The 12330-nt window shown below is 35.5% G+C and overlaps 1 protein-coding gene across 1 annotated transcript in view; it reads left to right on the top strand.

Annotated features, from left to right (window-relative positions):
- The window catches only part of ME3 (malic enzyme 3), a 1533849-nt gene that overhangs the window by 829154 nt on the left and 692365 nt on the right, over positions 1-12330 (top strand). The window contains exon 9 of the mRNA XM_044071202.1: positions 2038-2052. Within this exon, the coding sequence (XP_043927137.1) occupies positions 2038-2052 (15 nt within the window). The remainder of the gene's footprint in view (positions 1-2037; positions 2053-12330) is intronic.

A 12330-nucleotide genomic window follows, 5' to 3' on the forward strand; every position in this document is an offset into this window, starting at 1 on the left:
AATATCTGGTATGGAAAATGTGAATTCAGTAGTAGAAACTGTGACTGAATTTACATATTATTCCCCAAGTTACAATAACTGAGCTAGACTACATATAAGTTATATTTCACAGGAACATGTGCATTTAATTAAAAGCTTCAACACATATCCAATAACTATTTCTGATAATGCACCAATAAAAACTAAGAGAAAAATGCAGGATGTTAAAAAGAGAGGAATTTAAGTAATGGGTAGTAGAAATTATTCAAGAGTTATTAGGGAAGATAGAAAACTCTTCAGAAATTAAAGCTATTGACTAGGATAAAATGAAAAAAAGAGTTTAAAAATAAGTTGAAATAAAGCAGAAGGAAGTATGGTTAAGAAATAATAGAAATTACATATAGGGGTTGACAAAGGTTAAAGTACTGCAGAATAAGGAGAACATACAGAACAAGAGGAGGAGCAAACGCAGAGGGCTAAAGAAAATAAGGGAGTATCTGGATAATATGCATGAGTTTAGAAAGATTGCAGTTAAACAACTATTTTTTGATAACTCCAGAGCACAAAAACGTTTAGCACAATGACTTAGCCAACAGAATATTAAAAGGGTTGTCACCAAACTTAGAAAATCTGTAACAAGAAAAATAACCATAGATCCTAAAGCAGTTTTGAGATATTCCTGAAATTTTATGAAAATTTGTATAAAGCAAGGAAATGTGGAAATCAAGAAAGAGTACAAATGAAAGTAATTATGGAAGACTTAATTATGCCAAGGTTAGAGGTTGATGAGGGTCAACAACTAACAGTTAAAATAGGAGGTGACAAGATAAAAATAGTAATGTCTAAGCAATTTTCAGGAAAGTCTTCAAGAACAGATGGTATTCCTGTGGAAGTTTATAAATTAGGAGGAAGAAAATGATAGTTGGAAGATTTTGTTTAACAGTATTTTAAAAGGAGGGGCAACATCACCATCTTGGAAGAAAGCTGTGGTGACTGTGTTACCTAAAGATGACAAAAGACCCTTCAGACCCAGCTTCGTATAGACTAATTTCAATTTTAAACCATGATTATAAAGTGGTTATGTCTATACTAACTGAAATAATGGCAAAGGTGTTCAAACTTACAAAACAGAGCAATGCCACTCTGTAAACTAGTAATCCAGTAACACTAGAGTTGATTCACAAATATATGGTGCTGCTCAGTAGCGTTTGCTGAATCATAAATTGATAGATATGGATCAGTGCGGTTTCATGTAGGGGAGCCAAAGATATGGTAGCATTACCAGAACAGTGATGATCCAGAGGGAAGAAGAAGAATATAAGAAAATACCTTTGTTGTTGGTGGGTATTGATGCAGAGAAATCATTGTACAGAGTAAGCTGGGATTTTGTGAATAGGGCATTGAAAGCATTTGCATTAACTGATACAGTAATAAGGTTAATTAAAAGGATATCTGAAGAAGGAGGCAAGAATCAAAGTGAAAGTGTTCCACTCCGGTAAGCTGTGATGGAACAGAGGATCCAGGCAAGGGTGTCTTCTTTCCCCTTTGTTATTTGCTTTATGCTTGGAACCATTGGCAATGAAATACAAGGATATAATTGGTATGGTAATCAAGAAAAGTTTGCTTTATTTGCAGATAATATTATTTTGCACCTGATAAATCCAGAAAAAGACATTGGTGTTGTGGAACATTTTGAGCAGTTTCAGGTGTTTTCAGGATATAAAATTAATGAAGCTAAACAAAGGCTATAGCTGTAAATTATGTACCCCCACACGAATTGGTTCAGTAATACCCATATTTTTGGGGACATGATATGATGAAGTATTTAGGAGTATGGATTAAGACATCTTCTGTTGTGGCAGCTAAGTATATGTGAGAAGAGACTAAACAAACTGAGAAACTAGAAACTCTTATTTATCGATATGGATAGTATAAAACAAGCAGTGAACATGTTTTTAGTCCCTTTAGTCTTGTATGTGGGTCTGGCATATTTTTATCAACCCAAGGAGAGGTTGTGGACAATAATTAATACAAAAATTGAAGGAATTTATCTGGGAGGAAGAGAGGGCAAAAGTTAAGTGGGATAAGCTGATCCTACCAGTAGAACAAAGTAGTTTAGCTTTACCTGATTTGAAGGGATATTTTACAGCAACACTTTTAAGGCTCATATACATAAAATAAGCAGAATGTTGTATTTCAAAGTAAAGCAAGAGGGAAGTTCAAGAAACAGAGGGGGCGGTGATTTGGGATGCAGATCCTTAAGAAGGAAAATAACAACCTTATGGAATATTGTATTTGTAAAGTTACAGAAAGTATATAACGAACTAAGCCAATATGAGAATTGAGAAAGGAAACTTTCCTGGGCTGGAATTTACTGGAGAAACCTGTTAAAGGAACCAAGATACTTGGACCAAATAACCCAAGGAGGAAAAGTAACAGAGAAGGATGAGGCCAAGAAGACATTTGAAGTGCAACCTAGAGACTGCCTTCCGTACCAGGGTTTGATCTCAGAGTACAAGCAATAAAAAAGGGGTTGAGAATTTTAAGTGAAATACCTGCTTTGGTAGAGTTTTTAGTTGTATCTAGAACAAAAGCAGGTATTAAAAAGGATAATTAGAAACAGACATAAAATATTGCATAATAACTATAAGAATCAATCAGAGGAGGTTAGAAGATTGGTAAGAGAGCTTGGAAAAGCAATTTACAAGAAAACAATGTAAAGACACCTGCATGGCTCCCAAATATGCAACCAAGGCCAATAGGTTTAGGATCTTCACTTGGAATTGTTTGTATAGGTATTTTTATACCCCAAGCAAACTTCAAAGAATTTTTCCTTAGGTATACTGCAAGTGTTGGAAGTGTGATGGAGAAGAAAGAGATAACTGGGAACATATGTTTTGGGTGTGTAATGACGTGGCAGTTTTAAAAAAAATTCCTACAGATGACTCTTATCAGAAATATTGCGTGAGCAAATACCTGTAAGTAAGGAATTGATTATTTTGAGCTGGGATAGTGGATCTGAATTGCCTAGACATAGTAATACCTTATTATGTTTAATTCTGTTGGCTGCCAAAAAAAAAAACAATTACTAGAAAATGGAAATCAAAGTCTACACCAACTGTATTTGAGGTACTGAATATTATAAAAGATGTAAAAGAACTGAAAGAGGGGTATTTAGAAAAGGGAGGGAGCAAATTACATAGAAGTTAATGAAAATTGTGGAACAATATGTGCATAATAATGTTCAGGAGGAGGAGAAGGAGTGAGGTTTAAGGGAAGGCAGGAATTCAGCATTTTTTGTAACGGACTGTTGGTAGTTGCAAAGAAAGTACATGTGATGCATATTGTATTTAAACGGAAAAATGTTAAAATGGTTTGTTTTCTTTTCTGCTCATTTATCTTTACCTATGTCTTCAGTGATAATTTAAAGGCTTTTAAAATGTTCTGTGGGAAGAAACTAACAAAAAGAAAATACAAAAACTGAGAAATTAGAAACATTTGTTTATGAATATGGATAGTAAGATTCAAGAAGTGAAAATATTTTTAATCCCTTTAGTATTATATACAGGTCAGACATATTTTTATCAACCAGTGAGAGGTTGTGGACAATAATTAATAAAGAGTTGAAGGAATTTATCAGGGTGGTGAAGAGAGTAAGAATTAAGTGGGACCAGTTGATCTTCCCAGTAGAACAAGGTGGTTTAGGACTACCCAGTTAACTTTATGCTCATATACATAATACAAACAGAAACTTATAATTCTAAGTGGAAAGGGATGATGATGATGATGATGAAGGGGAGAGTTTAACAAATAAGGAGAGAGTGGGATTTTGGATGAAGATCCTCAGAAAAAATAACAATCATACATAATATTATATTCATAAAGTTGCAGAAAATATTCTAATAACTAAGCCAAAATAGGAATGGAGAAAAGAGATTTTGCTAATAGGGATGGCTCTGAGTTGGATTACTGAAAATAGACAAGCAGTATCTGAAATTTACTGGAGAAAACTGGCAAAGGAACCAAGGTATTGCGAGCAAATAACTACAGATGGAAATTTATTAGAATGGAAATAGGCCAAAAAGAAGTTTGAATTGCAGGATAGAAACAGTCTTCCTTACCAGGAATTGATATCGGAGTATGAACAAAGAGAGATGGACAGGGGAGTCCTGACTGAAAGACCTACGCTGGTAGAGTTTTTAGTCAAATTTAGAATAGAAGCTGCTGTTAAAAAAAAAAAGAGATAATTAGCAGCCATAGAGCATACTGCATGATAACTGTAAGAATCAATCAGAGGAGGTGAGAAGAAATTGGGAAAAGAGACTGGAAAAGCAGTTTACAAGGGGACAATAGGAGGGCATATGCATGGCTTCCAGGTATGCAACAAAGTCCAATAAGGTTTAGGATTTTGCTTGGAAGTGTTTGCGTATGTATTTTTATACCCTAGCAGACATCAAATAATGTTTTGTCAGGTAATGGCAAATGGTGGTGTGATGGGGAAGAAAAGTATCTGGGAACATGTTTTTTTGGAAGTGTAATGAGCTGGCAGATTTAAAAAATTCCCCATAGAATACCCCATCAGAAACATTGGGGAAGCAAATGGCTGTAACTAAGGAAATAATTCTTTTGAAATGGAACACACAGAATCTGAATTGCCAAGATATAGTAATGCCTTATTGTATTTTATTTTGCCCATTACCAAAAAGGCATTTACTAGAAAATGTTAATCAGAATTTAAACTAACTGTATTTGAAGTATTGAATATTGTAAAAGAACAGGAAATTGTATGTTTACAAAAGAAAAGGAGTGAACTACATAGAAATAAACAGAATTTTCATGAACAATGCATGCAAAATAATGTTCGGGAGTATGAGTGAGGTTTAATGGAAGGCAGGAATTGGCAATTTATGCAATGTTGGACTAGATGAAAGCCATTGTAAAGAAAGAATATATATGGAATGTATTATGCATTTAGATGAAAAATGTTAGTACGGTTTGTTTTATTTTCCATTAATGCATGTAAACCTATGTCTTAAGTGATAATTTAATAAAAGGTGTTTAAAAATGAATAGGTTGGATGTTTTAGTTGGAGAACATCCTCTCCTACCAGCAAAATGTTTTGTTTGAAAGATTTAACTAGTTGAGTTTTAAAGACACATTAAATTTAATATTTTGAACATCAGTACTGTACAGGCAACACCACAGAGATACAAACACATAGCTCCTAGTCTCTAAACTGCTGTAAAAGTACATGCTCATTTCCACAGAAGCAGATTCTGATGAAAAACTGTCATAAAAAGAGATGCAGAGCGGAGGCTGCAATAAGATGACATAAGCCACATCCCCTTAACCATAGACAGGATAGGCATGGTTCATAAAGTTCCTGACATGTAGAGCTAATAATGTGAATTTAATGTGGAGTGAAATTTTGCTATCACAAAATTACTAAAACTTTTTTATCGTGAGTTCATAAAGTTACAATCATTTAACAGTAACCCCATAGAAAATGGTAACATCTTGGGAAGAAGCTGATATGGATAGTGGAATGTTCTTAAAAGAAGAAAATTCCTGACAGCTAAAACAAACGTTAATATTGAAAGTTTTGTAGCAAATATTCTGTTGATCTTTCAAGGCATTCGTGTTCCTGTGAATCTAATAACTTTGTAAAAGTTTATTGTACCAGTGGTTGTATTTTAGTAAATAAAGTTGATGAGCTGGAAAGCACTCATTGTTAAAGGTGACTGTAGTATTGTAATTTCTGAGGTATGTAATGCCTTATGTATATATTTTTCTAATGCTTTCAAATTTCTCTGGCTTCAAACTGTAGTAAGGATGAAAGGGGGCCTATTGCAATATTTTTATATTCCTGTGTTATAAGAAGTCTTAGATTATTTATTTAGGTAGACCTGGAGACTGAAATGCTAGAGAGTGACATAAAGGCCAGCATCTCTAAATTAAGGTTAATAGCTTGTTATTATACACCAAGCATGAATTGTAAACAGTAGACTAGCCTTTTGGATATACTTGCAAATTATTTGAGTGATATTCCCACTGTGCTCCTGAGTGATTTTAAATTCCCTAATATAGTCTAGTGTTCCAGCATTTGTCCTGACAATCACAACTCTGAATTTGTAGATCTTATTTCAGTTATAAACTTTACCCAGATTATTACAGCTCTGAGAAGAAATGCTTTACAACTTGTATTCACTAATAGAAATAGCCAAGGATTCATTAAGATCACCCTGCACCCACAATGCGTTATTTTACGATTCAGAGACAAATTAGTTGCAGTGAGGAGTGATCTCATTATGGGCCAATTTGCTTGTGTCTGAAATGTATTACTTACCACAAAGTGCATATCAGCACTTCCTATGGTAGGTATCTGTGTTAATGACTGCATCGTGAAAGCAGTGGCACCCCCCCCCCCCAATAACTCTTGGACACACATGCATACAGTAAAGCACACACATCCCCTATCTCATACCTGTCCCTGTTGTCAGATCTTCCATGATGATTCTTTTTCCCCACCCTGGTAATTCACTGATGATTGCAGTTCAGTCTTTAATGCTTGATGTTCAAGTTTTACACTTCATATCCTTCAGCAGTTCCATGCTAGGGCACAAGCTTAGGAGATTGAGAGGCATGTCTGATGTGTCCCATTCCTCCTTCTTGTTCAGCACGAGATGTTGCAGGCATTGCATAATGTCTGAGATTGTCAATATATTTAAAAAAAATACCTGCTGCACTAACTTATCAGTTAATGCAGCAGTCTAATACAGAGGATTCCTCTATCAGTGGTGCAGAGTTCAAATCCCCTTTTCCCCCCTTCTTCATTATTTATTTACTTATTTTTCATATGAAAAGTCCCTGGTATCAAATGATTCTCAATACCTTTTGTTTTTCATTTACTTTTAGGGCACTCCATGAGTATCTCTGGTAGCCAGTGACCCCCCCCCCCCAAAACCCCATTCCCCTGTAGTGATTAAGTGCTGTTAAGACATGAGTGTTATGGCTACTGTTCCCCCCACCCCTGATGCCTCTAGCAATTAAGTGCTGTTATGGCACAAGTGTTTTTCCCTCTTAATTATTTTATTTTATTTCTCTATTTATTGTTTCCTATGAACAGCCTTTGGTATCAAGTGCTTTTTACATACCTTTTATTGAATGTGCCTTTACAGCACTCCATTGTGAGTATCCCCGGTGGCTAATGTCCCCCTCCACTCCCCAGTCTCCATAGTGATTAAGTGCCATTAAGGCATGAGTGTTAATAGAGTAATCCTTGGTAGCTACAGTCCCCCCCATCCCTGTAGTACAGTTGTTCCTGGAAGCTAGCAGTCCCACTACCCAGTGTTGTAGACTATACTTATTAGTCTAAGGGTGTGTGGCGGTATGGCAGGCACTCCAGCCCACATTCACACAAGCATTTATATAACACACACACACACACACACACACACACACACACACACACACACACACACACACACACACACACACACACACACACACACACACACACACACACATACACACCCTCACTACCCCCCCATGCTGTCTTGTAGGCAAACACATTGACACATAATCACACACATACACATTGTGGCCTTTTGGCTGTGGGCTCTACTGTGGCATGGGAGCAACAGCCATGTTAATCTAAATGGCTACCTTCCTGGAAGTAGCTCAGGGGAGAGAATACATGTCTAATTAGCATATGCCTTCCCCAGATTGCTTCATTATTATCTAGTACGGACAAAGAGACAGCCCACTGTAGGGTGCATACTTCATTCCAGAGCACCATGTTAAGGCTGTCTCTGAATTGCAAAAGGTACACCTCATGGTAATCTTTATGAATTATACCCACGGTATTGGCAGTAGGCTTCAACCTCATCAGCCACTTCTTCAGTCCTTCATGTAGCTTATCTGTTTTGATGTATTATTTGCATTTGTTGCTGTACTTCTCAACAGTTACAATGATTACAGTGAGATTAATTTCAGAATATTGAGAATTTAATAAAATCTTAAAATTGGATTTTGTCTTTTAAAATGCAAAGTGGGAAGAAATGCTGGGAAATTATTTGCAGTTTATGTACAAGGCCCATGGAATAGTGTGCAAAATGTAAAAATCACAGTAATAGGTAAATATATCTGTCTTAATGAAATAAGGTGATTGACAAGCTTATTAATAAAAAGAGCTTTTATTAATAAGCTTGTTGATCATCTTATTTCATTTAGAGCAATTCAGACAGATACAAATTAGCAGATAATGAGTTCTTTCCTCATTGCAGCTAATGTTTCTTTGAATCACTGTTTTTTGTACTCTCATTAAAGGACTCTTTTTGCCACAGCCATACTGTTCACAGTTGGGCTCTTTATAAATACTACCTGAGGTGTGTTTTTCAGGTTCTGTAGGAAGCACATACTTTTTATGAACAAAAATAATGCAGCACAATCCCAGGAGGATTAATCAGAGTATTATACATAAATCCTTATGTGAAGATTGGGTGAAGATGGGTGAAGGCTGCCAGCCTAGCCAGATAGAATTTTGGAGATAATTCTGTCATCTGTAAATACTAATGTAAACCACAGGTTTGTCTTAAATGGTAAAAATAGTGTTACATGTGGAACTGAAAAAAATGTAACAACAGTGCACTGTACTGACCAAGTAAAGCATATTGTAACCCTTTGATGTGAACACGGCTCCAGCCAGTGTAGATGAAGGAATTCTTGCTCTTGTATAAAGGCCAGAGTTAATGTCCAGAATTTACATGCATAAATGTCCTTTATTGCTGTGGTTTCTGCCCAGAGGTGAAGAATGTAAATGTAGTTTCTGTTAGCCTGGGAACCCAGGGAAGTGTGAAGAATGATGTAATGTTAACAAGGAATGCGATTTTAAAAACAGAGAGAATCAGAGAGCATTAAGCATTTTTGTCTTGACCATCCAACTCATCAGCACTTTGCCTTTGCTCTATGTGTAAGTTTATCTTAGATTTGTGTTTTCTCTTAGAAATAGCTAGAAACTAGAAAGATTAGACTAACCGTTTTTCTGTGATATCAGAACTGTACTACTGAATTATATTAAGTATTTCTCTGTGATCTCTGAACTCTTGACTAGCACTGTGTAGTAAAAAGTATTGTCTTGTGTTAATTATTTATTATTAAATATTTTAAACCCTTTTAACTGTGGCTGTTTTGTGTAGAAATAATTTAGGCTCTAGAATACATTGCATGTATATAGTGATCCTTTACCAAGTCACTCTAATAAGCCTTGACTGTTTAGTCACACTTACCAATTGGATAATAATATTGTGCAGTAAGAATTGGACACCCTTTTAAGAGCCTTTGAGTAGCTGATAAATATTAGTGGGTGGTGTCAGCTGATACTGCCATATAGTTGGGGGAAAAGTGGTACAGCTGGAAAACCTGTGACAGCCTTCCCCAGGAGTGTCTGTGCAGTTGTATAAACTATTCTCAAAGTGTGTGTGTGTGTGTGTGTGTGTGTGTGTGTGTGTGTGTGTGTGTGTGTGTGTGTGTCTGTGTGTATGTGTGTCAGCTACTTGGGCAGGGACACGAATTACTGATTGGACAGATAGGGTGCTGGAGGTTTTAGCTTGCCCACTATGCTGAGATCTTTACCCTATAGCTGTACCAGTGGGGAGTCTTATTGGGGACCTGGAGAGCAGTGTAGCGACCACCCCGGACTGACTGTGATCTCTGTGTACTCTTAAAGGAAATTTCACTTTACTGTGTGTATTTGTTATCCTTTCCTCATATATGAGATGCCCTGCACTGGTGTTAGTGGTGAGGATTGAAGCTTCTTTATTGCTGGCCAGGGCATGGGCGTCACACCTTATATGAGCAGAGGCTGGCAAAATTACCTATTAATAGACTATTATTTATCAATTACATGCATTCAAAGATGTGCTAATCACACTGCTGGACCTTTGGTATTTAATCACAAGACAGTATGTGACCATTATGATTTGGCTGAAATGTTTGATAATTACTTTAAAAGTATCAAAAAAGCTTAAAGAAGGCAAATGTGATGAGTGGTGGATTTGAAAATTTTTTATTTTGTTTTAATAAAATCAGATTTTGGTCTTTTATTTTCCACATCTTCCTTGTTTTCTTTTGTGTGAAATTGTTGATAAAACCAATAAAATATATCAGTTATTTGGTTCATGATTACACTATTTGGATGCCAACAAAAAAGAAATTTGTGAAAGATAAGGGAAATGTGTTCATAAAGGAAGGAGAAGAAGAAAATGTTCTGGCTGGGAAGAACCTCACAGCTGTTAAGCAAAATTAATTTCAAGTTGCAGTTTTAGTACAGTAGATAGTTTCCAATAATTTAGAAGAAATGGAAAACCAAAGGCACTGATAAGTGTTTGTGGGACACTGATGGAATATATAAAGTCAAATGACAAAAGACTGGGGGAAAAAAACAGAAGAAGCTTCAAAAAGCTTTTAGATGAGCTGATAAAACAACAAAATCAGAGACTGAAATTATCAAAGACTGTCTGAACATGAGGCTTCTTAAGAAATGTTTCAAAAACAGATGGAAAACAGCATGCAGCGAAAATATAAGATGTTCTGCTATAACAGATAAACTGAAAGAAGTATACTGTATTAATTTTATGAAAATGCAAATAACTGGATTCTTGCACCACAACAAGATTTTTTTTAATTGAGAGGGCATATCATGTTATATGCTTTAAATCTAGCTATCAGAAAGCAGCTGAGGCCAATATTAATAAACCTGCTCCTGACAGAATTGTGACAAGGAAAAAGTGTTAAAAATTGGAAATACAAGATTGTTTTTGGAAACTTATTACTCTATGTGTACCAGACAAAAGAGAAGCACACTTATCTCTGCTATCAGGGAGTATATAGAGGCTGTTGTGAGATTCCAGTTGCAATATCCAGCTGTCTTGAGAGTATTTATTCAAGGAGTATTGAAGATATCTTTAGAAGTAAAATAGGCCATGGTGGAAATTAAAAGGTTTGGTCAACAAAGTGCAAGACAGCAGGCTGAAATGGACATTTCCAGGGAAAACATTTCTATTATCCCAAAAGAAAATGGTTGAGCAACAGAAAAAAAAAGCGGAGCTGATACAGAAGAATCAGAAGTTCCTTGGACTTGAACAAGAGGTCAGTATTAGAAGATCCTTATGGTCAAGATGGATAGCAGTGAAATGAATTTAGTGAACAGTTGGGAGAACCATAAAGCTTTAGTCCCACTAGAGGGAGGGAATGGGTTGGGAGGGTGGCCTAATGGTTAAGGTCTTTGCCTTGCAAGCAAAAGGTGCAGGGTTTGAGTCTCACAAGGGATAAATGGCTAGGCTTAAAATGGCTTGCAAGGACAGTTATTTTAGTACTAATCTATGAACCTATGAACCTGTGTCGTTTTGACTTGTGAATTGCCACTCTGCAGTAAGAAGTGAATAAAAAATACAATTTATTGACTGTTAAACTTGGAGGAGAACTGTGAAGTATAAAACCAAATTTGTTATGTTTAGAATACTACTGAATGGACTAAAGAAACAATTATATGTAAAACAACTTGTTTCTGTTAATATTTGCATAAACATTTCCTGATGTAAATTGCATGTTACTTTGTTCTGAGTGTAAATTAGAGTGCTATCATATGCAGTCCGAAATATTTTAAATGTGAGTTTGAGGACAGTCTTATCAGTGGTGGTTGAATATTATCTATTTATTTACTTGCTTTTGTTTATCAGAAAAGTCCAATTGGGTACATTGCCCATTTTTAGTAAAGGTCCAGAGAGAAAAGCTCCAAGAAATTGTAAATGTACAATGCAACAATGTTTAAACAAATTCCAAAGATAGATGTGCAAAACTAATGATATTCATTAAAATGGAATAAATGGGAACTATCACACAAAGATATAAAGTTTAGAATATTTTAAGAAGTGACACTGATGCACATTACAGAGCATCACTGAAGCAGGAAATTGGTATAAATGTAACTGTGTAATAATGTAATGAAATATAATATGAAACAATGTAATATAACATGCTAGTGATAATTAAAATAAAAATACTCTTTATTAGCTGTAGTGTGTCTTGACTTTACACAATAACAAGGCTGGAAAGAAGCAAGTTAATATAATGTACTCTTTGGCTGCTGGGGTGATGTAAATATGTACTGATCACATTATATATAGAATTAAAAAGTGACTTACCCATATTTATGGAGGTAGCTGGCTAGATTAATGTTTTAGTTTAAGATGTAGACAATTTTTTAAGAATAAAAAAATTTAAAGAGGAGAAAACGATGATAGAGATGAAAATTGGTAGTTGATTTTTGAATTGGCAAAGTACTAGTTGTCT

This window comes from Protopterus annectens, chromosome 5.part0, assembly GCF_019279795.1.
Source record: "Protopterus annectens isolate FY-2018-M chromosome 5.part0, PAN1.0, whole genome shotgun sequence".
Taxonomy (NCBI): domain Eukaryota; kingdom Metazoa; phylum Chordata; order Ceratodontiformes; family Protopteridae; genus Protopterus; species Protopterus annectens.